Here is a 25,641-nt window from a genome sequence, read left to right on the forward strand (position 1 = left end):
AAAGATGATACAGTACTGATTGGAGATAGTAGAGAGAAAAACTGCAGGATCTTTTGAGTGTTTGCAATAGGAGAAAGTTGAGAGTGAATGTAAATGTATGGTGTCAGTGTCAATGGAAACCAGGAAAATGGAGCATTTAACGTCAATAAGGATGGGAGAAGAATTAAGCAGCTGTTGACTGGTTTGAGAATAAATATAATGATGATAGACAGTAAAATGCGAGAAGAGACTCAAAGTAAAATGAGAGGGGGGAAAAAGAATCAAAGAATTAATGAGGTTAGAAAGGTATCTAGGTGTGGGGGGAAAGACTTGTAGTGTCTATGGAAGCCAAGGTTATACTTTATAAAGGGATTGTTGAGCTACCCCTCCTTTATGGAAGTAAAGTGTTGAAGTTGAATGTAAAACAAAGAAGAAACTTTGAAGGCGTTGAGAATGTTGTATTTATAGTATACTGTATGTGGCATAAGAATTGAAATTGTGAGATATGCTGTGATGGGCAGAAGTAATAAACAGGTTAGCATCGGTGAAAGGATGGTTCACATTGTTTTGAGATAGTCCAGTCATGTGGAAAGAATGGATGATGACAGGTTGCTTAGGGGTTGGGAGAAAGGAGAAAAATACATAGAAAGTGCTGGATGGATGAATGGATGAGAAAATAGAAAGGAAAAGTCTTTATATCTCAAGAAGTGCAGAAGTGTGTGTAAGAGAGAAATGAGAGGCCCAGTGTGTATTTGAGTTGATTCACTGCAAACGAGCCTTCTGTGTAGGTGAATGGAACAGGTAATGTTGTGGAAGTTCCTGCACAGGGACTCCTCCATGATTCAACAATTGAAGTATAAATGTGGTAGTGACTGTTGTGTTGGATTTTCTTTCTCGAGTCATCTCCTTTTAGGGGAAACGTCTAATATTGAAAAAATGTACTTACATACATATTTATATAAGAGCAATGAATGTGATTGGTCTCGTGTGATATGACAAATATGTGAATGTATTCTACCACAGCAGCTACGGATCTTTAGCATTAGTTTCATTGCTGTAACGATATTTTTCTTGTACATAATAGATAGCATCTATTTTATATAGCGCATACCATATATGTATGTATACATGAAGATATGCTTATGTGCAAAATTATGGAAGGTGGATACTGACAGCATTGTGTAAATGTGCAATGTACTGCATTTGTAATTAAAATGTTTCCTTTTTTGCTGTATTTCCCTGATACCCAGTAAAAATGTACCAGAAGATAAATGTATGACCATATAATAGAAATTTATTAAGGGCAGTGAACGTCACAATAGGGTGACTAGACTTACTACTACAGAAATCAAGTTATATACGTTGAACCTATATATTCCACCTATCAAACATGCAAACCATAATTTTATGTTAACAGGCAGGTGTTTCCTGTCAAAGGCCGATGACAAACAGTCACTTATGGACGAGTGGCTAATAAAGGACCCCATTCAGCCAGAGCTTGAAATGTCTCCTCTTCATGAGTGGGTATGCGGCGTTCTAGGGTCTTGCACTCTGATAAGGTTTTCTAACTTACTATTCACTGTAATAACATTAACCACGAGGAACATAGCTGTTGTGATAATTTCTGGAACTTATTAGTTTCTGCTGTATAATGGTAAAATCTAAAATCTGTAAAATCCTCTTTCTAACTGTTAAATCACCGTAAAAACTTATGCAGGTGTGCCAGTTCTGAAATGTAATATTACACAATTTTTATAATCGATAACTTAGAGTTAACCAAGTTAATAGTTAAAAAATGTTCAATAATAAATCTGTATAACTGATAGAAATATGTAAATTTAAACACCAAGATTTGAAGGCATAAAGTATTTTTGTGAGAGGTCTGTCCCACTGTGCATTGCATTTATATCTTACAAAAGCCTTTGGCAAGATAGTAGAGCCAACGGCCATATCACGTTAAAAGCATCGCTTCTCATCCAACAAGATTGTAGAAAATGACATTGGAGAACTTGCTTTTTTTTTTTACCTAAATTTAGTGAAGGTATGGAGACCCGCACATGTGATGGAGTGTAGCCGTAAGAGTTTTTTTATAACCTACGTCATGAAACAGGGAAATGTACTTGCACGAACCTTGTTTAACATATCTTCCCACTAAATGAAGATGTTGTCTGTTTGAATTTTAGAATGGTTTAAGATTGTTTAATAACAGATTGTTTCAAGTCAAAAGAAAAATAACTTATTTCACAGTACAGTATCATGTTTTCTTTGCTAATGATGCTGCCTCTGTTGCATATGATGACCTATAAAGACTGCTCAGTAAATAATTTGGGACGAACAGAATCTCTGTTCTTGCCATAAGCTCTGCAAAAGCTGCTGTAATTCTCAAAGGATGGGATCGGAAGGGGATTCTCATGTGGATGGTGAGTTGGCTGAAAATGTAGTTTTTGCCATCTAGGATTCACTTTCCCTTCATTATTGGTCCAAGGTTGGCATTACAATAGTTATTACATATAAGGTCAGTTTTGACTGGTAGCCATAAAGATGGTATGAATGGCTTTTGCAGTTTTGCAGAAAGGAGATCTGGTTAGAACCATAAATTTCTTGCCTTTACTTAATTTTGTATTAGAATATATGGAACAATTCTGAATAAAATTAAACTGTATTTTATTGAGTGTAATATAAAGAACGGATGAATAAGTGAGTTGATATGTTAAAAATGAAATTGATAACAATGGATGCGGTGCAGGCTTTTGAACATGAACTAGTTCTCAGGAATGTTACACCACACGCCACCCATCCTGTGACATTTTACACAAGGTTGAGGTATTTTATATAATACCAGTGTTGAGAATAATTTAATTTTAGGATTAGTCATTATTGAGTTAGCATCTGAAAAGGGTTGAGAGCAGTTCACATTTCATTTTAATTTTATTCCAAATTATTGGTGCACAGTTGAATTGTAGGTGGAATAAACAATATCAGTTATCCAAGACCTGCCACTGAGATTCTTTTCTGGGTGCAATTATTAATACCAAAATACCCTAAATTTCAGTAGCCACAAGTGCCATCAGTGTGGAATTAAATGAACCTAGCACCTGAAGCTGGTTGGCTTATGTTAATAATCTACTGCAGACAATTAACTATTCTTCCATTAAACCTCCCTCCATCCAGATCAGACTGCTATTATAGTATCACAGGTGGTACAAGCAGTATTGAATATGTTGATCTTCTTGGAAGTGGCTTGGCATACAGTTGGACGAATCTTCATTTGTAAACGAACCACATCGTAGGGTTTATCAGAATAGCAACTCAGCTTCAAGCGGTCAGTGTATACGCCTGTTGGAGGGAAATTTGTTCTGCAGTCATAGTACCAGAAACCACCACCACCAGCCACAGTAGCACAGTTAACAGCTGAAAAGAACCAATTGATACATGGGTTAATATCTTGTATGCTGGGCTGTTTTGTTTTTACTTTCTACAGACTTGGATCAATATTGTAGCACTACGGACAGATACCTCATTTGAGATAAAAGAAGCTTTTATTGAGGCCTTACTCTTGTTGCTGTCAAAGTCCTTGTCGTAAGTGGTGAAGTCACGCTTTCTGTTATGGTACAAGCAGTCAAACCCATTTGTACTATCTTGTGATCTGACATCGAGGTTGAGCCTATACCTGTCAATAGTAGAGAAACTTTTGTTTTTCAGGGACAGATGGATTTATTGAAGTACTGTATAAACAGCTGTAGTAATTATTACAGAGTATCCTCAATTTCTGAAAACAAACGCAGGTCCCTGAAAAAGATCAGGCTGTCTGAAGAATCGGAATTTAAATAAGCTTTGAACAGCGTGATGACAAATTTATTTGCTTATTATAAGGATTGGAAAAACACAGATATCATCACAGTACCTGTTTTCTTCACCTTCCACTTGAAAAGTTGGGTAAACAAGGAACTTAGAGTCTCCGTCCATTGTATCAATGTCCATGCGGAGGGAATAAGTTCGACTATATGTCATCTTGTGCATGTTTTCGAGACCTGTGAAACATTAAACATGAATATATCAATATACATTTCTAAGGTTTGTAATGTATATTTGATTTTTGTTTCTTTTTATTTGTGTGAGTCCTTTGGTAACTCAAGTTCACTGAATTTTTTTTATTTAAATAGATTGTTGCATAAATCGTAGATACTGTGCTTTTCTTCTCTGCTTAAGCGCTTTAATTTTTAACGGCTGTTCTGTATAAAGTACTAACTGAACAACCCAGCACTGCCCAGGAAAACTCTGAATGATAACTAATAAACTCTCTCTCTCTCTCTCTCTCTCTCTCTCTCTCTCTCTCTCTCTCTCTCTCTCTCTCTCTCTCTCTCTCTCCTGTTAAGTTGCTTCAGTTACATTGCCCCTCATTTTTGACATTTTATATTTCACTCCCTCTCACCCCCATTCCTATCGTGGCTGAACTTGGACTTAAAAGGCATTGGGAGCATCACTATTCATCTCAGCAACTTTGGGAACTAAGGATTAGACACTAATATCTGTCATTTTTTACATTTTATTTTTCACCCCTTCTCAACGCGCCCCCCTTCCTATTGGGGTTGGACTTAAAGGGCATCGGGAGTCTCACTATTCATCTCGGTGACCCTTTGAGAAGGGGTGGGAAGCGGGTGACATGTAAAAATAACCGAAATCGACAGACATTAGTGTCTAATCCATAGTTTCCGAGGTTACTGAGATAAATACTGACACTTCCAATGAAAGGGCATCGGAAGTGTCAGTATTTATCTCAGTGACCTAGAAAACTATGGATTAGACATTAATATCTGTTGTTTTTGGTTATTTTTACATCATCACCTTCCCACCCCTTCTCACCCCTGCTTCCTATCGGGGCTGAACTTGGACCTAAAGGGCATCGGGAGCGTCAGTATTTATCTCAGTAACCTCGGAAACTGTGGGTTAGACACTAATGTCTGTCGATTTCGGTTATTTTTATGTCACCAGCTTCCCGCCCCTTCTCACCCCCTATTCCTATCGGGGCTGAACTTGGATTTAAAGGTCACTGGGAGTGTCACTGTTCATCTGAGTGACCTCGAAAACTATGGATTGTAAACTAATATCTGTCGTTTTCGGTTATTTTTACATCATGACCTTCCCACCCCACCCTCCTATCAGGGCTGAACTTGGACTTGAAGGGCATCAGGAGTGCCATTATTCATCACAGTGACCTCAAAACTATGGATTAGACACTAATATCTGTCATTTTCGGTTATTTTTACATGTCACCATCTTCCCACCTGTTCTCACGCCCCCTTCCTGTCAATGTCCATGCGGAGGGAATAGGTTCGACTGTATGTCATCTTGTGCATGTTTTTGAGACCTGTGAAACATTAGACATGAATATATCAATGTACATTTCTAAGGTTTGTAATGTATATTTGAATTTTGTTTCTTTTTATTTTTGTGGTAAACTTTTAACTGTATGTCTTATTGAATTTTTGTTAACTATTTTTGTGTGTCCTTTACTAACTCAGGTTCACTGAATTTATATTTAAGCAGATTGTTGCATAAATTCTCTGCTTAAGTACTTTAATTTTTAACTGCTGTTCTGTATAAAGTACTAGTCGACCAACCCAGCACTGCCCAGGAAAACTGAATGACAACTGATAAACTCTCTCTCTCTCCCCCAACATCCCTTCTACTCTCTCTCTCTCTCTCTCTCTCTCTCTCTCTCTCTCTCTCTCTCTCTCTCTCTCTCTCTCTCTCCTTCCTGATAAGTTGCTTCAGTTACATTGCCCCTCATTTTTGACATTTTATATTTCACCCCTTCTCAACCCCATTCCTAGCGTGGCTGAACTTGGACTTAAAGGTTTATCGGGAGCATCACTATTCATCTCAGCAACCTTGGGAAGTAAGGATTAGGCACTAATATCTGTCATTTTTTACATTTTATTTTTCACCCCTTCTCACCCCCCCTCTTCCTATCGGGGTTGAACTTGGACTTAAAGGGCATCGGGAGTCTCACCATTCATCTCAGTGACCCTTTGAGAAGGGGTGGGAAGTGGGTGACGTGTAAAAATCGACAGACATTAGTGTCTTATCCATAGTTTCCGAGGTTACTGAGATAAATACTGACACTTCTGATGGAAGGGCATTGGAAATGTCAGTATTTATCTCAGTGACCTAGAAAACTATGGATTAGACATTAATATCTGTTGTTTTCGGTTATTTTTACATGTCATCACCTTCCCACCCCTTCTCATCCCTGCTTCCTATCGGGGCTGAACTTGGACTTGAAGGGCATTGGGAGTGTCAGTATTTATCTCAGTAACTCGGAAACTGTGGATTAGACACTAATGTCTGTCGATTTCTGTTATTTTTACATCACCAGCTTTCCACCCCTTCTCACCCCCTATTCATATCAGGGCTGAACTTGAATTTAAAGGTCATCAGGAGTGTCACTGTTCATCTCAGCGACCTAGAAAACTGTGGATTAGAAACTAATATCTGTCGTTTTCGGTTATTTTTACGTCATGACCTTCCCAACCCACCCTCCTATCAGGGCTGAACTTGGACTTGAAGGGCATCAGGAGTGTCATTATTCATCTCAGTGACCTCAAAACTATGGATTAGACACTAATATTTGTTGTTTTCGGTTATTTTTACATGTCACCATCTTCCCACCCATTCTCACGCCCCCTTCCTATCGGGACCGAACTTGGATTTAAAGATTATCGGGAGTGTCACTATTCATCTCAGTGACCTCAAAAACTATGGATTAGACACTAATATCTGTTGTTTTCGGCTATTTTTACATGTCACCCCCTTCCCACCCAACCCCCCTATCCTATTGGGGCTGAACTTGGATTTAAAGGGCATCGGGAGTGTCACTATTTGTCTCAGCAACCTCGAAAACTATGGATTAGATACTAATATCTATCGTTTTCAGTTATCTTTACATGTCACCCCCTTCTCATTCCCCCTTCCAATGGGGCTCAACTTGGACTTAAAGGGCATCAGGAGTGTCACTGTCATCTCAGCGACCTCAAAAACTATGGATTAGACACTAATATCTGTCGTTTTAGGTTATTTTTACATGTCACCCCCCTCCCACAAACCCCTTTTGTTGCCAGTGATGTCATATCCTTACAGTATTCTTTTCCAGATAGTAAGTCATATGTATACCAAGTTTGGTTAAAATTGCTCAATACATTTCAGTGTTTTTCTGGCACATAGACATACATACATGCACACACATACAGATATTATATATAGACATACATACATGCACACACACAAAGATATATATATATATATATATATATATATATATATATATATATATATATATATATATATATATATATATTTATTATCTCCCTTTTCTAGATCTTTCTAGACTTCTTTTCTGTTCCTAAGAGTCCACTGTAACTAAAAGACAAAATGATTCCTGCTTGCTTGAAATAAAATGTAATTATATTGCAATAAATGACAGATACCTCGGTAACCTTACGCAGACAATTTATTATTGTTTTGCCTTTAGTTGTAATGAGAAAATAAAATCTCAGAATCTCATAGATCAGATTACAGTAAAACAAAAATGAATTTAGATATGAGCCAGTGTTCAGTATCTTGGGACAAGGACAGAGGAGCCATTATAACCTCTAGGAGCTGTCAGGAAAACAGTGAAAGCCCCCAACAAAAGGGAGGGGTGTCGGAATGAAGGTTTACATACAATATGCTGAGGTAGATGTTAAAAGCAAAATTTCAATGTTTTGGTGATGCTGTATGGAAGACGGAGACTGGTCAGATTTAAAAGGGTAAGATTTGTGAAAGAGGAAATTCCCCAATGACAGTGGGTTAGGGGAAGGATATGTAAAGAGAGATGCTAGGGAGCTTTGACTGAGAGAGGAGAGTTCATTACGAAGCATCCTTTATACATTATGCATAAGGGAAGAGAGAGGACTAATACTTCGAGCATCCTACCAAGCCATTGTTCTGAAACCCCTCCAAAGCCAGCCTTGTAATCCTCCCAAGTTCGGTTGAAGTCAAGTTGGGTCTTCTGTTTCCTTCTGGTCATGATCACCGTCCATCCTCCACCATCGGACACCATGTCGCAGTACACTCTGATGGGAGGCTCGCATCCGCAGCTGTTACATTGGACCACACTTTCGGATTACGGTACTGAAACTGTTCTAAGTGAATAAAGTGTAATAGGCACCCACACTTATGTTTCTGAATGACTCATATAGGGTTTTGATAGTGTAAATTTTTTCAGTAGCAGTTGATGCACAGTGCTAAGTTGTTGTTGCTGTATTTGCCATTCCAAGCGTATTTTAGTTTTATATCATAAAATTATCATATATATGGTACAAAAGCACTTAGAACTATGACCTCCAGTATTTTGATAGAGTGCTAGTCCTTAATTCAAATAGAGTAATAAATCTAGCGATAAATGTCTTTCCAAAGGGCGTAGTAATGTCTCGATACAGTATTTATAAGAATGGTGAAAAAGACGTAAGTCTCAGCATTTCTGAACAGGAACGAATTGTTTTCTGCATAGCGGAAATTCTGAAAAGGTATAGGGCTCAGTCTTCTAAGAACAGAGAATGATGTAAAGACTCGATCCCTAAACCGGATATATGTAAGTTAGCAGCCATAGATATCTAAACCGGACGTAGGAATGGAATTGGAAATAATTGTTAGGATTGTCTGTGGACAGCAAGAAAGAAGAGGATATGAATGAAGGTTAGGTTAGTTTAGGTTAGGTTGTACAGTAATAGGAATGAAAGGGGTTGCAGCTAGGGGCCGAAGGGACAATGCAAAGAACCTTAAGTAATGCCTACAGTGCACCCCTTGAGGTGCACTGACGGCACTACCCCCTTACGAGGCGAAACCGGACATAATTATGTAAGTTAGCAAGCCTAGGTCACGTTTTTCTGTGTATTTACTTTTTCTTTAAAAGAAATTATTAAAAGAGATATAAAACAGCGTATTCAGTCGAATGTTAGTATTGTAGTCTTAATTTCCTTATATTCAGGCAATTATATCAAGGACCATACTAACGAAAATGGGTAGATGTTGTATTCCCCGCTCTGCTTCACTCCTAGCATCAGTAAGTCGGCGCAGTCAGCTGGCCTGGGTAGTAAAATAAAATGTTTTTGCTGAGCAATTGACTCTCTCTCAGTACAATATATATATATATATATATATATATATATATATATATATATATATATATATATATATATATATATATAGATATAGATAGATACATATACAATATATATATATATATATATATATATATATATACATATATATATATATATATATATATATATATATATATATATATATATATATATATATATATATATATATATATATATCATGTATTTAAAATTATTATCACTCATGTTACTACTAGAAAATGAGTTACTAAGAACAACCTGGTAAAACTTAGATCATATTTCTATGATAATATAATTTCTAATTCACATCTTGGTGTTCCCTATCTTTTATTTATTGATGAATGAGTTATTTTCGGTTCCTATACGTTTTATTGATGGTAATTATTAGTTTTTTTTTTTGGTTAGGAACAGAAATCTTCATCATTTTTGGCTTTTTTTATTCATTCTAATGCACCATATTGGTACTATATAACTTTTCCCTGATTTCATACCAAATTCAGATTTACATTTGCATTCATTCTTATAATTTGAGATGTTCGTTTCCTATTCATTTTCCGACATCCGCATTCAGCCATCTCATTTGTTTTAGTCCAGTAAGTTTTCATCCAACATTTTTTCCTCTAAAGTTCAATAAATTCAACTGATATTCTCAACGCTTGCTTACCTGGCGTCGCTCAAATTCATCTTCCTGACTGCTCTCTCAACGACAGCTGTCCTGTAAAGGAGGCAAGTCGATGGGATTGGAAAGAATTATTCTTATTTGTATAATGAAGTATTGTTTAATTTTTTTTATACAAATACCCACTAATATTGAATTCACTTTTCCTTAGGAATAACTTATTGCCAGAGGAAATAATAACTGATAAGTGCACGGATTCGAGTCCTTGCCGGGGCAGATGCTCTTATCAGTTATCATCTTCTTCTGGTGTTAATTTTTCTCTAGGAACTTGATGTGAAGGTTATTTGTGGCTTGATATTTTTTTTTTAGATAAAATGCACTTGTGGATTAGTGACAGTGCGATAACACACTGACACATATATACATATATATATATTATTAGCGTTCGTTAGGGAACATTCCCTTCTTCCGGAAGTTGATACAAGAATTTCCATTGTTTCAAGTTTTGGTTGACTTCTTTTTTTGTAATAAAAATCACGGGGCAGTGTGTTAATCGTTTTTATATATATATATATATATATATATATATATATATATATATATATATATATATATATATATATATATATATATATATATATATTATATACTTTTAGGGCACAGTTTTTCACCGATACAGCATTCACTAAATAGAATGGCTTTCTCATTGTTAACCAGCTTTTTTGTTATTGCCTCATATTTTCTTACTATTTTCTTCATTTCATTGTTTAGGTTACTGATAGAGGCGTTCAGGTAATGGGGTTCTCTAATTCACTTCAGTAATTATACACGCGACAGTTGTTTCGTCAACCTATACGTATTGACATTTTCGAGCGTACTAATACAAAAGTTGTTGTTTCAGATTTAGCTGGCCTTGTGCCAGCACGGGCTCTTGCTCCAAGAGCAGCCCGTAACTCTATGTTGGTGATGAGTCTGCGAGATGGGTAGGTTAGATAAAAACTTTATTATGGTGCATGAAAGTGGTTTTGGTGGGGGTTATACAAAAGTTGTTGTTGTTTTAGATTTAGCTGGCCTTGTGCCAGCACGGGCTCTTGCTCCTAGAGCAGCCCGTAACTCTATGTTGATGATGATGATGAGATCTGTGAGATGCATGGTGGGTTGGATACAAAAGTGTTGTTGTTTTAGATTTAGCTTATTATGATGCTCCTAGAGCAGCCCGTAACATACAAAAGTGGAAACGCATGCGTTTTGTGCCGTCGTGAGGACGGAAAGGTAGTGCAGGTATCTAAAGACTTAGATTTAAGTATTTACGTGAGATTATGGAGAAATATTGACAAAAATTAAGTGTTTGTGGCGAAATATTGACAAAAATTGTTTTACAATGAAAATAATGTACAGATTATGCATGAATATATACTAATTACACATTTGTCCAATTTCTATATATTTTTTATTATGTGTTCCTATCCACGTGTTCGCGGTCTTGTCCCACGTGGTCGAAGGGCTGTCTGTCTCCTACATGAGGGCAAGGATCTTCTGCCTCGCGTTAGATGTTAAGGCTGGGGCATTGTATGGTGATGCTGACTGCTTCTGCGATCAATAAACGGTTGTGCTTGTATTCCCTGTGTACGATTTTGGTGTTCAGGAGTAGTTCTTACAGGGATGGTTTCTTGTTGTGGGTGTCTACAAAGTGCTGATGAATAGCGCCTTGATTTCTGTGGGCCTGCATATACGTCGTTTCAGTGTAGCAGTTGTGTGTCCGTCATAGCATTCTGGGGGGACTGACATTACTGTCAGTACAGACAAACTTGTATACTATATGAGATTAAACCTCTTTTTCGGTTGACGGGGCCGTACTGTTTTTCATTAATAATGAGGCCATGAGGTTCGGTTTACTGTAAATTCTTGCTATTTTACTATATGGCGCTGCGGAGGTTGTTCCTCTTCGCATATACCAAGGATGGCTTTCTTTTCATCTCCGTGGTGTTTGTTGTATGTTGTCTGGTGGTATATTATTATTTCCTTGTCTTTTTCTTGTGTGTCGTCCCTCTGGGCTGGGTTATGGAACAAGTTTGTCTGTACTGACGAGCAATGTCAGTCCCCCCACCCAAAATGCTATATCGGACACACAACCACTACACTGATGACTGAAACGACGTATGCAGGCCCACAGAAATCAAGGCGCTATTCATCAGCATTTTGTAGTTACCCACGACAAGAAACCATCCCTGTAAGAACTACTCCCGAACACCAAAATCGTACACAGGGAATACAACTACAACCGTTTATTGATCGCAGAAGCAGTCAGCATCGTCATACAACGCCCCAGCCGTAACATCCAACGCGAGGCGGAAAGATCCTTGCCCTCATGGCTCATGTAGGAGACAGCCCTTCAACCACGTGGGACAAGACCGCGAACACGGATAGATAGGAACACATAATAAAAAATATTGAACATATGTGTAATTAGTAAACATTCATGTATAATCTGTACATTATTTTCATTGTACATCACTTAATTTTTATCAATATTTCACCATAATCTCATGTAAATACTTAAATCCAAGTCTTTAGATACCTGCACTACCTTTCCGTCCTCATGACGGCACAAAACGCATGCGTTTCCACTTGTAACCCCCACCAAAATCACTTTCATGTATCATAATAAAGTTTTCATTAACCTACCCATCTCACAGACTCATCATCAACATATAGTTACGGGCTGCTCTAGAAGCAAGAGCCCGTGCTGGCACAAGGCCAGCTAAATCTAAAACAACAACTTTTGTAACTACGGGCTGCTCTAGGAGCAAGAGCCCGTGCTGGCACAAGGCCAGCTAAATCTAAAACAACAACAACAACTTTTGTAACTTACGGGCTGCTCTAGGAGCAAGAGCCCGTGCTAGCACAAGGCCAGTTAAATCTAAAACAACAACAACACTTTTGTTTACGGGCTGCTCTAGGAGCAAGAGCCCGTGCTGGCACACGGCCAGCTAAATCTAAAACAACAACAACACTTTTGTCGTTACAGGCTGCTCTAGGAGCAAGAGCTCGTGCTGGCACAAGGCCAGCTAAATCTTAAACAACAACACCACTTGTATTATCACGGGCTGCTCTAGGAGCAAGAGCCCGTGCTGGCACAAGACCAGCTAAATCTGAAACAGCAACTTTTGTATTAGTATGCTTGAAAATGCCAATACGTATAGGTTGATGAAACAGCTGTCGCGTGTATAATTACTGAAGTAAATGGAAGAACCCCATTACCTGAACGTCTCTATCAGTAACCTTAATAATGAAGTGAAGCAAATAGTAAGAAAATATGAAACCATAACAAAAAAACTGGTTAACAATGAGAAAGCCATTCTATTTAGTGTATATAATTTTTTTCCTGATTCTCATTTTCTTATTTTTTTACCATCTGGTACTTTTGTATGGGTGCATTACTTACTATACATGTAAAAAAGTGCGAGTATACCGTGATCTTGAGGCATCCTTTTATCTAGAGGAAAAACTAATTTCGAGCAACACTGAGCTCCTATTCTGGCGAATTTTGTACGGGGAGGCACCGAAGAAAGTCAACGAGGGTGGAAAGAAAAAACAAGTAACTGTCAACGACCTGAAGATAACGTAAGTCGCACCAAACTGGACATTTAGTCTTCCAACAACATTAATTATACTTGTTCTGTATATTACTGTTCCTAACAATTTTCTTTGTACAACATTTCCAATTCTTTCCAGTCATGGTGTGGTGTTTTCGGACACATGCATGAATGAAACATTTCTATCGTCATTTTTAATTGGCCACTTGCGTTCAATCTGACGAAAATTACTGAGCGGCCTGGTCAGTTTGATGTCATTTAGGTGATCTACATGTCGATGTCACTCATATTCGTTTTATACTTTCTAATTTGGCGGACTTTCTAAGCTGCATTCCTGTATGTACTTCGCCTGAAAAAGAGCCTAGCGTGGCTCGAAACTGTAGTGATTCCTCTAGATCAGAGAATACCTGAAGATTTATGTATTTTTGAACTCACTGTTCTTTCTGAAACGACTTCAGAGCCGTGTTGTCTGCCACGAGATTCCTGTTTTCTTTCTTCAGCTGTTTGATCTCCTCTAGGAGGTTTGTCTGCGCCATGCGAAGGACTTCGGTGGCACTAGCTTCATCCTGAGAAATTGCGAATGGACACAGGTTAAAAAAATGGCCATTCCTCTGATGTGTTTGTTTCCAAGCCATGGAATTTTCTCCCATGATCTGTTTTTCCTTGATTCCCATAACCTGTTCATTTCATAAGTGGAGGGATATCTGCTTCCTTCGAGGCCTGAGGTCGTAATGCTACCATTTTTCTCTCTTGCATGGATTCCACAATACCAGTTATTTTACCATTCCTTTTCATATTTGATAGTCCGAAGTGTCTCATATTTTCCCCGTAAATTTTTCATTCACAAGTTAAAAATATATCTCGCTCTCGTCAGAGAGAGAGAAAACAATATAGCCGTTGGTAACATTAGGATGCCAATTTTTAATTACATACTAGTCAGTTTTCAGTCTAACCGATGAAAAAATACTTTTAGACCAATGAGCGAAGAATCCTTCTGTACTGGAAATCCAGGCGCTCATATTTTTAGGTTAAAGTATTGACCGGTTTAATCTGGCAGTTCTGACATCATTTTCACATAAATTTCTGTTTAAATTCCGGAGGCTAAGATTAAACTATAAGGTCCAGTCAACCACTTTGCAGTGGTGGCCGGTAATAAAGTCACAGGAAAAAAAGTCACAGTTTAGGCTGGGAAAAAAAGTCACATTAGCTTATGGTGGCAATTAAAGCAATTAAAGTAATAAAACAGAAAATATTTTGGATCTTTCCTAGGTAGGACTATTCGGGGGTCGTTATCTAGGACTAATATTTCTTGGGGGTCATTATCTTTATGATATTTATAGTTTTTTTTTTTTTTACCGCAATCCCCAACGGGCTTGAACTAAACACGCTGCAAAGGTGCATACAAACCGGGTTCAAACCCTTATTGGTCACTATCTAGGAAGGTTAATGTGACTTTTTCCTGTGACTTTTTTTTTAAATGGATTCCGTTACAGTGTAGGAACTCGGATGACATCTGCTGCAATTCTGTTGGCAACTACTGCAGTTAGTGATTGTTGTGGCTATTATTGCTGAGGAAAAAGTTACGTATACCTTAGTTTTACCAGACCACTGAGCTGATTAACAGCTCTCCTGGGGCTGGCCCGAAGGATTAGACTTATTTTACGAGAGTACAAAAGGAAACATATAACGTATTCAAGATATATTGCTTACTTCGTAAAGTGGTTGCTTCTCTACAGCATTTGCAGAACACACCATCACCGACGCAAAAGTCAGTATCAGCACAAGATGCAACGGCCTCATGATTGATTCTCTTTCTGCAAATGAAAAATAGGTCGATTTTTATTTTAGATTCCGGCTTCCATATTTCTGTATGAATCTCATAGATCTTGAACGACGAAAACGTTTAATAAATTATGTAACTTTCATGGGAATTATTCTATAAAACAATGTAGCAGCTAGGCCATATTATTAAATCAGTCAGTTCCTCTTATATGAATGACGAATAAGCAAGTTAAAGAATATTATTATTGAGCTGTAGAAACATAAATACTCTAGGATAATTTAGATTTTTTATGAGGCCTGGCTTAACCAAGGTCTTTAGACCTTGGGTAACAAGTCACGTTAAGACTTGTAACCCATATTTAACAAACGAGATTTTCAAAACAAATTATGGAGATTTACAAAAATTGGGAGACTGATAACTGAGACCAATAATTTCTCAGTTATCTGTGAATTTATGACATCAATATCACCACTGGAGAAACAAGTATGGGTACATATATATTTTAAAATAAATCTCTACAGAGCTTTCTGTAATCTGTTCGATCCCCCTTTTCAATCTCTTGAAAAGGGGAATTCGAGCAGATTCCCGAAAGCTCTCTGGATATACGTACCCATACATAGCTGTGGATTTGTTTCTCCATTTAGACTCATGCTACTGAGTATTTTTTAATTATCACCATTATCAAATGTGCGTTAAAGAAGAGAACGGTCATTGTTTTCATAACCATTTCGTTCTTTCCCTCGAACGTTGTTTCCTTTCCCGCTTCTTTTTATCCCTTTATTTCTGTTATTTTCTTGAAGCAGAACACAATTGCTTCTAAAGCCTAGGCTTAGACTTTCCTTTGTTTGCCTTCTCCCTGCTTTGTTTTTCTTCAGATTTGGGTCAGATGATATTTAGTTTCTTGTCAAGTCATTTTCTCGCAAATAATATTTAGCAACCTGGAGAATGGTTTAGTGGTCCTCCAAAAAGTTTGGTGCGTACTGTCATTTAGCAGCTTGTTATGTAAGAAAAAATATTGAGTAAATTGTTACAGAGTGAAATCAGAAAGGTGAAGGATGACGTTTACAAAATATTTTATTACGGTAGAATACTTATTAATTCGCTGTTGAATTCCATAGTTTTGTGAAAAAGGGTAAATAGTAAATTTTTATTTAATTAGGAGCAACTCATTTAATTCGATTTTTGAGATGTCAATAAATTTGTATTTCGAAAATGAAAACCATTAAAATTAAATGTTTCTTGGTTACATATACGCTGTTGCAACGATTTTCAAATGCGCATAACAGAAAAAACGCAGCAAGATGGAAACAAAACAAAGATAGAACCAAATCGTTAAAGACACTGTTATATCAAGATTAACGCCTAAAGCTTTTAATGTACCAATGATATTCTGCAAATAGATATTTTGTTGCATATTATAAGTTTTTAGTAGCACAAATCTTTGCTAGCAGAAGGGAAGCACTGGAGGTAAAGAGTAGCCTGACTGGCGTTACCGGCGGATTGCCCAGTGCCTTAAGTAGGAGTTGTTGACCGCTTGACAATCCACATGTTACGAGATACCTCGTTTCTCACTCCTCAAAGGGTTTTCGTTCCATTTACTATGCAATGCTGGAAAGGCTTTCTGTCAGTGTTGATAAGATCGGTGCTCTTAAGCTTGGGAGAAGCCAGATTTATTTGTTATCTACTTGCCATTTTCTTCTCAGTTTTGTCTTCTTTCACATATGGGCAATCTGTTCTGAGGAAGCTTGTTTCACAAGTTGATAATCTCTTTAACTTGTTCCGTGTGAATAAAGAAGATGATATGACGAAAACCTGCTCTGAGAAAGAGTGTCTAAATCATCAGATAAAACACACACGTGAGAGTTAAGGGAAAGAGTTGGTTGTAGTGTGAGTAACCACAGAGAAAGCCTATAGCAGAAATGATGGAGATTCCTCGATGTATGTGCGTAGAAGGTGATTCGAAGAGAGCGATTAGAAAGTTTCAAAGTGAGAGGGAATCCTGTGCAACAGTAGAGAAGAGCGACTGATTTGTTGTAAAAATTAATAAGCTTTTTAGGCTGTGGAGAGTATTTGCCGTTGTCTGTAAAATGATTAGTTGAAAGAGAATACCAGCAAGTACGGGTCTATGCGGGTAAATGGGTACTATGAAAAGAGGAAGTGGATGATATTATCGTTGGAGAAGTGGAAGTGGCTGATTTGTAAAGGTGTTAGGGAATAGGTAGGCTATAACGGATAAGGTAGAATGGTGAAAGAAGTGAATCACGGAATACAGGAAAAAAAGTTAGCATAATCACCGTAATAAATTTGAAAGAGAAAAAAAATGTCCAAGGAAGTGAAAGCTGCAATATATTATGGGACTGTAGGGTCAATTATTCCGTATGAATTATAAAGTTTGAAAGTGGATTGTGAGTGGAATATGAGAATGGAATGTGAGTGGAGTATGAGAGTGGAATTTGAGTGAAGTCTGAGAGTAGAATTTGAGTGAAGCATGAGACTTGGAATGGAATGAAGTTTGAGACTGGAATGTGAGTGAAGTATGAAAGTGGCATGTGGGTGAAGTATGAAAGTGGAATTTGAGTGAAGTATGAGACTGGAATGTGAGTGAAGTATGAAAGTGGAATGTGAGTGAAGTTTGAGACGGGAATGAGTGAAGTATGAGACTGGAATGTGAGTGAAGTATGAAAGTGGAATTTGAGTGAAGTATGAGACTGGAATATGAGTGAAGTATGAAAGTGGAATTTGAGTGAAGTATGAGACTGGAATGTGAGTGAAGTATGAGACTGGAATGTGAGTGAAGTATGAGACTGGAATGTGAGTGAAGTATGAGACTGGAATATGAGTGAAGTATGAAAGTGGAATTTGAGTGAAGTATGAGACTGGAATGTGAGTGAAGTATGAGACTGGAATGTGAGTGAAGTATGAGACTGGAATGTGAGTGAAGTATGAGACTGGAATGTGAGTGAAGTATGAAAGTGAATTTGAAGTATGAGACTGGAATGTGAGTGAAGTATGAGACTGGAATGTGAGTGAAGTATGAGACTGGAATGTGAGTGAAGTATGAGACTGGAATATGAGTGAAGTATGAAAGTGGAATTTGAGTGAAGTATGAGACTGGAAAGTGAAGTAGAGACTGGAATGTGAGTGAAGTATGAGACTGGAATGTGAGTGAAGTATGAGACTGGAAATGAGTGAAGTATGAAAGTGGAATTTGAGTGAAGTATGAGACTGGAATGAGACTGGAAGTGAAGTATGAGACTGGAAAGTGAAGTATGAGACTGGAATGTGAGTGAAGTATGAGACTGGAATGTGAGTGAAGTATGAGACTGGAATGTGAGTGAAGTATGAAAGTGGAATTTGAGTGAAGTATGAGACTGGAATGTGAGTGAAGTATGAGACTGGAATGTGAGTGAAGTATGAGACTGGAATGTGAGTGAAGTATGAGACTGGAATGTGAGTGAAGTATGAGACTGGAATGTGAGTGAAGTATGAGACTGGAATGTGAGTGAAGTATGAGACTGGAATGAGTGAGTGAGAGAATGTGAGTGAAGTATGAGAATTTGAGTGAAGTATGAGACTGGAAAGTGAAGTATGAGACTGGAATATGAGTGAAGTATGAAAGTGGAATTTGAGTGAAGCATGAGACTGAATGTGAGTGAAGTATGAGACTGGAATGTGAAGTATGAGACTGGAATGTGAGTGAAGTATGAGACTGGAATGTGAGTGAAGTATGAGACTGGAATGTGAGTGAAGTATGAGACTGGAATGTGAGTGAAGTATGAGACTGGAATGTGAGTGAAGTATGAGACTGGAATGTGAGTGAAGTATGAGACTGGAATGTGAGTGAAGTATGAGACTGGAATGTGAGTGAAGTATGAGACTGGAAAGTGAAGTGAGACTGGAATGTGAGTGAAGTATGAGACTGGAATATGAGTGAAGTATGAAAGTGGAATTTGAGTGAAGTATGAGACTGGAATGTGAGTGAAGTATGAGACTGGAATGTGAGTGAAGTATGAGACTGGAATGTGAGTGAAGTATGAGACTGGAATGTGAGTGAAGTATGAGACTGGAATGTAGTGAAGAGTGAAGTATGAGACTGGAATGTGAGTGAAGTATGAGACTGGAAAGTGAAGTATGAGACTGGACAAGTGAAGTATGAGACTGGAAATGGAATTTGAGTGAAGTATGAGACTGGAATGTGAGTGAAGTATGAGACTGGAATGTGAGTGAAGTATGAGACTGGAATGTGAGTAAAAAACAGACGGCGAAAGATACTGGGAAGAATTTTGCATGGTATGCGGAGTGAAAATCTAGCAAAAACGTTACTATGGGTGAAAGGCAGATCTGTGTTTTCTGGGGTGATTTGGTCCCAAAGGGAGAATGCAAGAGGAAAGAGTGTCAGAAGGACTTGTAATTGGGAAGTGTAAGGAGAAATAAGAAGACTAAAGATAACAAAAGCAGAAGGGAACGCATGCTTGAGAATATCTACGAAAGTACTTGTTCAAAGTCCCGGTTTTCACTCGCTTTCCGACGTGTACTTAGTGATATATATACATATATATGTATACATAAAGGTTAAAACCAGTACTTGTACATAAAACACCCTTCATTCAGTGCTGACTACCGGTTTCGGAGTAACTGTCTCCATCATCAGGGCTGACAACAAAAACACGGAAAGAAAAATTGAAAAATCACTAAATCATAAACGATCACATAATTTACACAAACGCTTATAAAAAAACTGGTAATGTACAAGCATAAAACACGAAAGAAAGCAATACTAAAACAAATAAATACCTTCGACATGAAGGCATACACATAAATTAACTAAAATTAAAAAACAGCATCACCGTGGACCTCTCGTTGTTACTGAAGGAAGGTTTCAATTACAGTATAGAGTGTAAAGGCATTCCGCACCATGGGAGCCACTCGACAAGACATAGTAGAAAATGAGTTTAGCAGAAAATGAGTCTAGCATAAACGGTGATCACTATTTTCTGGATGATCCCTTGTGACGCTAAATGGCGGCTTGGCTAAAAGCCTGTTTGTTCTCACAGATTTTCCCAGATATTCAAACCATCGTACACATGCTTGGCGCTTTTTTTTCCCCCGTAAATTGCATCACATCAATTACACTCGTATTTATAAAATCAAAAGATTGTAGATCTGCGGGTACGATGTCTTTGTACTTAAACAAGCTACCAGTGGTGTACTTAGGTTTAAATACTACCCTGGCGTTAATTTGGGGATAAAATTTTCTTATAATAGAAAAACCCTTATTACCATAAAAAAAAAACATAGTAAAATATAGCACCGCTTTATTGGCTTTTGAAAAGAAACTTTCTGGAACAATAACATTTCTAGCTGTTTGCCAACAGTATGTATGTATGAAAGCAGTATTAAAACCGTTTTTATGAAGCATTTCTTTCATAAACTGAAAATATGAATGAAGACTAAAATAACTAAGACAAATGTTAAAGGCACTGGTTACGAGCGCAGAGACTAAATTACGTTTATACACTATAGGAATGAATGAGGAAAATTTAGATGCGAGTCCTGTAAGTGTTGGTTTCCTGTATATTGATGACTAAAAAGTGCTATCACTTTGTTTACTTACAAGCACGTCGAGGAATACTAAACTGTTATTGGTTTCCACTTCCGAAGTAAATTCAGTATTTTGGTGTTTTGAGTTGTGTGTGTGTTGATTATATCAAATGAGGTGAAACGACTGAAGACCTCACAATCTTACCTGTGCTGTTGAAATGAGAAATCTAAAGGCGACTCCTCAGTACCCAACTATTTATATTCCAGTAAACATTTGTGAGTGGGTGTGGTGAATCGACGCAAGCTCATGCGCAAACAGAACCAGGCAAACACATATGAATTTTTCATTATAGGGGTAATCATACGTCGGCATTTTAGTCATCTAGTTAGGAACGAAAACCGAAATTTATTACAGACCCAATATCTCCCGGTGCCTCGTAAGCTGATCGGAGTTTCAAAATGAATAATGTTAACCAGATCAATTGGAAAAAATCCCCCATTTTACTTTAGACTGACTAAATTAAAGTGGTTATTAAAACTATACATATCACGTTATACGTAATAGTATGAGATTTGGAGTTGGCTAAACTGGTCGAAATGAGAGAGAGAGAGAGAAAGAGAATGGATCTTTCAATTTTTTCTTTTAGTTAAGAAGTCTGTCGCGATGTTAAGGAACATTTTATCAAGTCAGTCTAAAGTTATCAACTTTCAAATCTGGTAGTGGAAATGAATAACAGATTAGGAGAGAGAGAGAGAGAGGTGTACTTGTGTATCACTTTTCTTTTAGTTGAGAATTCTGTCGTGATGTTAAGGAACATTTTATCAAGTCAGTCCCAAGGGGAGACAGAGAGAGAGAGAGAGAGAGTGGTGTACTTGTGTGTCACTTGTCATTTTGACCTAATATTCAAGCCAACTGTTATTTTTTCCAGGATAAGACAACATACTTGGTAGATATTATTCATCAAAACCCGATGTGTGATTTGAGTCCTTCATCACAAAGTACAGTAACAACTTGTTTTCAAAGCAACACCGTTCCTTACTTTTCTTTTTCAAGTTATGTTGTTGCTTGATGGTGCTGGTAGGATCCTTAGTTCAATATAGAATATTTTTAACTTGAAAAATGAACACGACCTTAACTAAGTTAAATCCTATCATAGAATAAGAATAACTGACAACAACACTCAATGGAGAGTTAGGTTACCGACCTAAATGAAACGAAGAGGGTCAAGATATTGTATTTAACGACTGGTCTCCCGCTATCGTAAGTTTGAGAAGGGCTGTGACGCAACGACGCTCAATTGTCTACGTATGTGTATGTTCATATCTTTTGTTACTATGTGTTTCCAAATCTAATTAGAAATATTCATTTTTCACTGCACGTTTGCCGTCACTCATGATGGCAATCCTTTTTGGGTTCCCAGTTGGTTCCTTCAGCGCTCACTCAACACGGTTGGTTCCTATCCCTAAGCGCTCACTCCACATGGTTGGTTCCTTAAGCGCTCACTCAACACGGTTGGTTCCTATCCCTAAGCGCTCACTCCACACGGTTGGTTCCTTAAGCGCTCACTCAACACGGTTGGTTCCTATCCCTAAGCGCTCACTCCACACGGTTGGTTCCTTAAGCGCTCACTCAACACGGTTGGTTCCTATCCCTAAGCGCTCACTCCACACGGTTGGTTCCTTAAGCGCTCACTCCACAAGCGCAGTTGCGGCACACTACTCTCTTCGCGTGAGGTGCAGAGCTTTGTTCCCTAGTTTTTTACAGTTTTAATCGTCTTTAGATTTACTTTATTTTTTATAGTACTTCAAATGTTTATTTTGGAATTATGCTCAGCAAGTTTAGAGTCTTCCTCTCAGCTTCATCCGTAGTCGAGGTCTGTGACTACGGTCTGTTGTTAATGAGCATCTTCCCGCTTCTTGCCAGAAGATTTACGGACGGATGCCCTTCATGCCTCCAACCCCTTCTATTTACCCGGGGTTGGGACCGACAATGAGTTGGGTCGGCTTCTCCCCCTAAAGGGGAAAGTTCAGAGTAATAGATATAATTGTAAAATAATTGACGCAAATGTGTAAGAGACCCACCCACCGATCGCGGTCTCTTTCGAGCACACGTGTGTGTTCGTCATCCATCGGAGGGGACAAGACGAAAACAAGAGCATCCCGTTTTCTCTCTCTCAAGGAATGCAACTTCTACCATACAATATTTCCGTCTGTTTCTCCCTAACCATTGTTGTCTCGATTTATGTACAATCACCACTACTTGCATTGCCATGCAAGCTTTCTAATCATGTACTCATAATGTTCCACCGAATCTTCTGTATCAAACTGTATGTATGTTTCTATTTGAACTGTATGTATGTTTCTATTTGTGATGACGCCAAACGTCTCACCATTTCACATATATTATGCTACTGCATTGTATTCATTAATCTGTCTCGAATCTCATGCAAATTGCCATATGTGGAATTTCTGGCCTTTCCATTGATATATGTTTTATCACTGTACGTTTATTATGTCTCTCACAATCGCCATCTGTTTGTCTGTCGACAAACACAGATATCCGAAACATTACCTTTGTTTTGCTCTGTCTGTGTGTAGATGCTACTTTGCGGCTCGCATCAGCTAATAACAACTTCGAAGATTCTGTACATTCACTTACGGGCTGCTCTAGGAGCAAGAGCCCGTGCTGGCACAAGGCCAGCTAAATCTGAAACAACATGTACATTCATTCAATAAGGAACCACCAATAAACCAGTCAACACCCAGCCAGTACGTCACTCAGTCCCGTCCTTACAAATGTATTGTTATCAGCGCGCTGAAATCTTTGTATATAGTATTTACATTATATGCATGGTAGTATTCACTTGTGGATTCTATACGATTGTTTATTCGCTTTTCTTTGGAAGAAATGTACATGCACATTATTTACATATATTCCATAGAATGATAAAGTTTGTGGCATCGTTTAATCTGTCGAATTACTATTTTTGTACTTACAGGTCGTAGAAAACTAATGGTTCACTTCTTTTTATGCAAATGAAATAGTGAATTTCTGTGGCATCTTTCAGCTGAAAATATTTACCATATTGCTGTTTTATAGGTCTATTTGTTTAGGAATTGGCATATAGTTGGAATTGTGGATCAGTGACTTGAAACATTTGTATTATTTGATGCATGTAGGCAAATTCGGTTGAAGATAGCTATATTTATGTTCATTATTTAATTACATTGAATATGTGAAAGCGAGGCAGACAACGAAAATGTCCAAATTTGGTCTTGAAATGTTTATGGGACGTCCGCACCGTCATGCCAAGTACAACGATAAGGGAGACTTCGTCAATGGCGCCACTAATCAGCCTAGCGAAATATATTCGCTCCCTCTGCATTCAGAATTTTTAGTCTCAAAGTCATTCCGTGCTTTCTCTTGGAGCACCAGCAATGAAGTCTTTATGCAGTGAAACTTTTAAACTTCCACATATCTGGTTTCTCTTCATACGCTTCTTTGACTGTGGTTTTATTTCAGGTAACTTATTTTTCCGCTTGTCTCTTCATTTCATAGTTTTAGTCAAGAATCAAGAGCACTGACGCATTTCGAATCGTACGAGGTTTTGTTCTTGCAAGTAGAGAAGAACATTATTCCAATGACAAATTGTTTAATTAGTTATAGATTTTACATAGTGGTTACAGCATTCTATTATGTGCATATTAGCATAGTGCCAGTATTATAGTTGGTAGATTGATTTAAGATATGGAGTGTGATACAACAACAAATATCACTTACACCAACAAAACACTAGAAATAGGGCATTCAGTTGCCAGAACTAATTTCCTTACCTGTTGCAAATCCTTATTGGATGGACCACGACGTCAACCATGTTCCATCTGACGAAGGCGATTGAAAGAAAAATAGATAGATAGACTGACAGACAAACAAACAGAAATAACTGTCTTCATCCAGGTGCAAAATGTCACTCACTAACGTTAGAGAATATTTATGACTCACTATGCCAATATTAACCAGTCAAATTGTGTATCAATTTCCAAGGGAGATTTGCTCTGAGATCATTTTATAATTAGCATAGTTGGCTATTCATCTCCAGAAGACGGACCATTTGCGTCTGCAGATTGTAAATAATGAACGTGCGATTAATAGAGAAGTCTTTTCATGGTTATGGTCGATTATACATAATTTACACTGCTGATGGACTGAAATGGAAGCAGTCCAATTGGTCTTCAGGAGTAACGGATGAGGACGAGTGCCAGTTGCGTTCATTTTTATTGCGAATCAGATTGATGCGAAAACTAGTTTAGTAGGTTGTAAATTTTCCACCTGGTTCATCAGTATCGTGCCATCTATGAATCATTTCATAAAGTTTGGCTGAAGATATTACTTTAGAAACTTCACTCCTATCGCATTGTCAAAACTAAACTGTAAACCAGCCTAACTTTATTTTCGTGAAAACTTAGGTAGGTCTTCAGTTAAGGCACAAGTTACAGATAAGGACAAGGAAATAAAAGACGAGCATTTGCATTTTTCTTGTAAAATAAAGGTGAAGAAAAGTTATACAAGCAGAAGAATTCCAGTTAATCCCGAAGTAAACATTTGGTTAAGAGGATAAACTGGATATTTTAACACAAGATATCAGCTACTCGTACCGAAACTATAAAAATTGAAAGAAACGAGCCTCGGATATTCTGATAGTTCCTCTTGCTGACGAAGCTTACATTAGATTGCAAGGTAGAAAGTTAAAGAAAAAGCCAAAAGCGAATCAACGATGAATTACACTATTCGTGGATTTTGCAAAGAAGTATTTTGATAAAAGGCACTTCAATGCCTGAACCTTATTTTTCGCTATAGCAATGATTTTCTTCATGTTTACGAGCCTATTGTAAAGGAAAAAAATGTGTACTTATGCTCAGTAATCCTACCATACCCGACTC

At 37.7% G+C, this 25,641-nt stretch overlaps 1 protein-coding gene across 2 annotated transcripts; it reads right to left on the reverse strand.

Moving 5' to 3' along the window:
- Window positions 1-2,639: 2,639 nt before the first annotated feature.
- Window positions 2,640-24,672, reverse strand: LOC136838346 (techylectin-5A-like). 2 transcript variants are annotated; one of them, XM_067103258.1, is made up of 9 exons: window positions 24,535-24,672; window positions 15,087-15,190; window positions 13,812-13,942; window positions 9,826-9,876; window positions 9,034-9,105; window positions 7,954-8,117; window positions 3,884-4,010; window positions 3,534-3,649; window positions 2,640-3,390 (listed from the first exon to the last, which is right to left on the reverse strand). In XM_067103258.1, the coding sequence occupies exons 2-9, from the start codon at window positions 15,174-15,176 to the stop codon at window positions 3,152-3,154; spliced, it is 990 nt and encodes a 329-aa protein (XP_066959359.1). In that variant the 5' UTR covers window positions 15,177-15,190; window positions 24,535-24,672; the 3' UTR covers window positions 2,640-3,151. The 2 variants fall into 2 exon arrangements, with proteins under 2 accessions (XP_066959359.1, XP_066959358.1); XM_067103257.1 differs by lacking the exon at window positions 24,535-24,672 and adding an exon at window positions 15,770-16,793.
- Between the last annotated feature and the right edge of the window lie 969 nt (window positions 24,673-25,641).

The sequence above is a fragment of the Macrobrachium rosenbergii genome, chromosome 4 (assembly GCF_040412425.1).
Source record: "Macrobrachium rosenbergii isolate ZJJX-2024 chromosome 4, ASM4041242v1, whole genome shotgun sequence".
NCBI lineage: Eukaryota > Metazoa > Arthropoda > Malacostraca > Decapoda > Palaemonidae > Macrobrachium > Macrobrachium rosenbergii.

What these genes read in the sequence shown, in the direction of transcription:
- LOC136838346 (XM_067103257.1), bottom strand. Translation starts at nt 15,809, where the DNA reads ATGAGTCTAAATGGAGAAACAAATCCACAGCTATGTATGG. An exon ending in AGAAGCAACCACTTTACGAA is followed by an intron (nt 13,943 to 15,086) that starts GTAAGCAATATA and finishes GCAATTTCTCAG; the next exon opens with GATGAAGCTAGTGCCACCGA. An exon ending in GTGGAAGGTGAAGAAAACAG is followed by an intron (nt 3,650 to 3,883) that starts GTACTGTGATGA and finishes TACTATTGACAG; the next exon opens with GTATAGGCTCAACCTCGATG.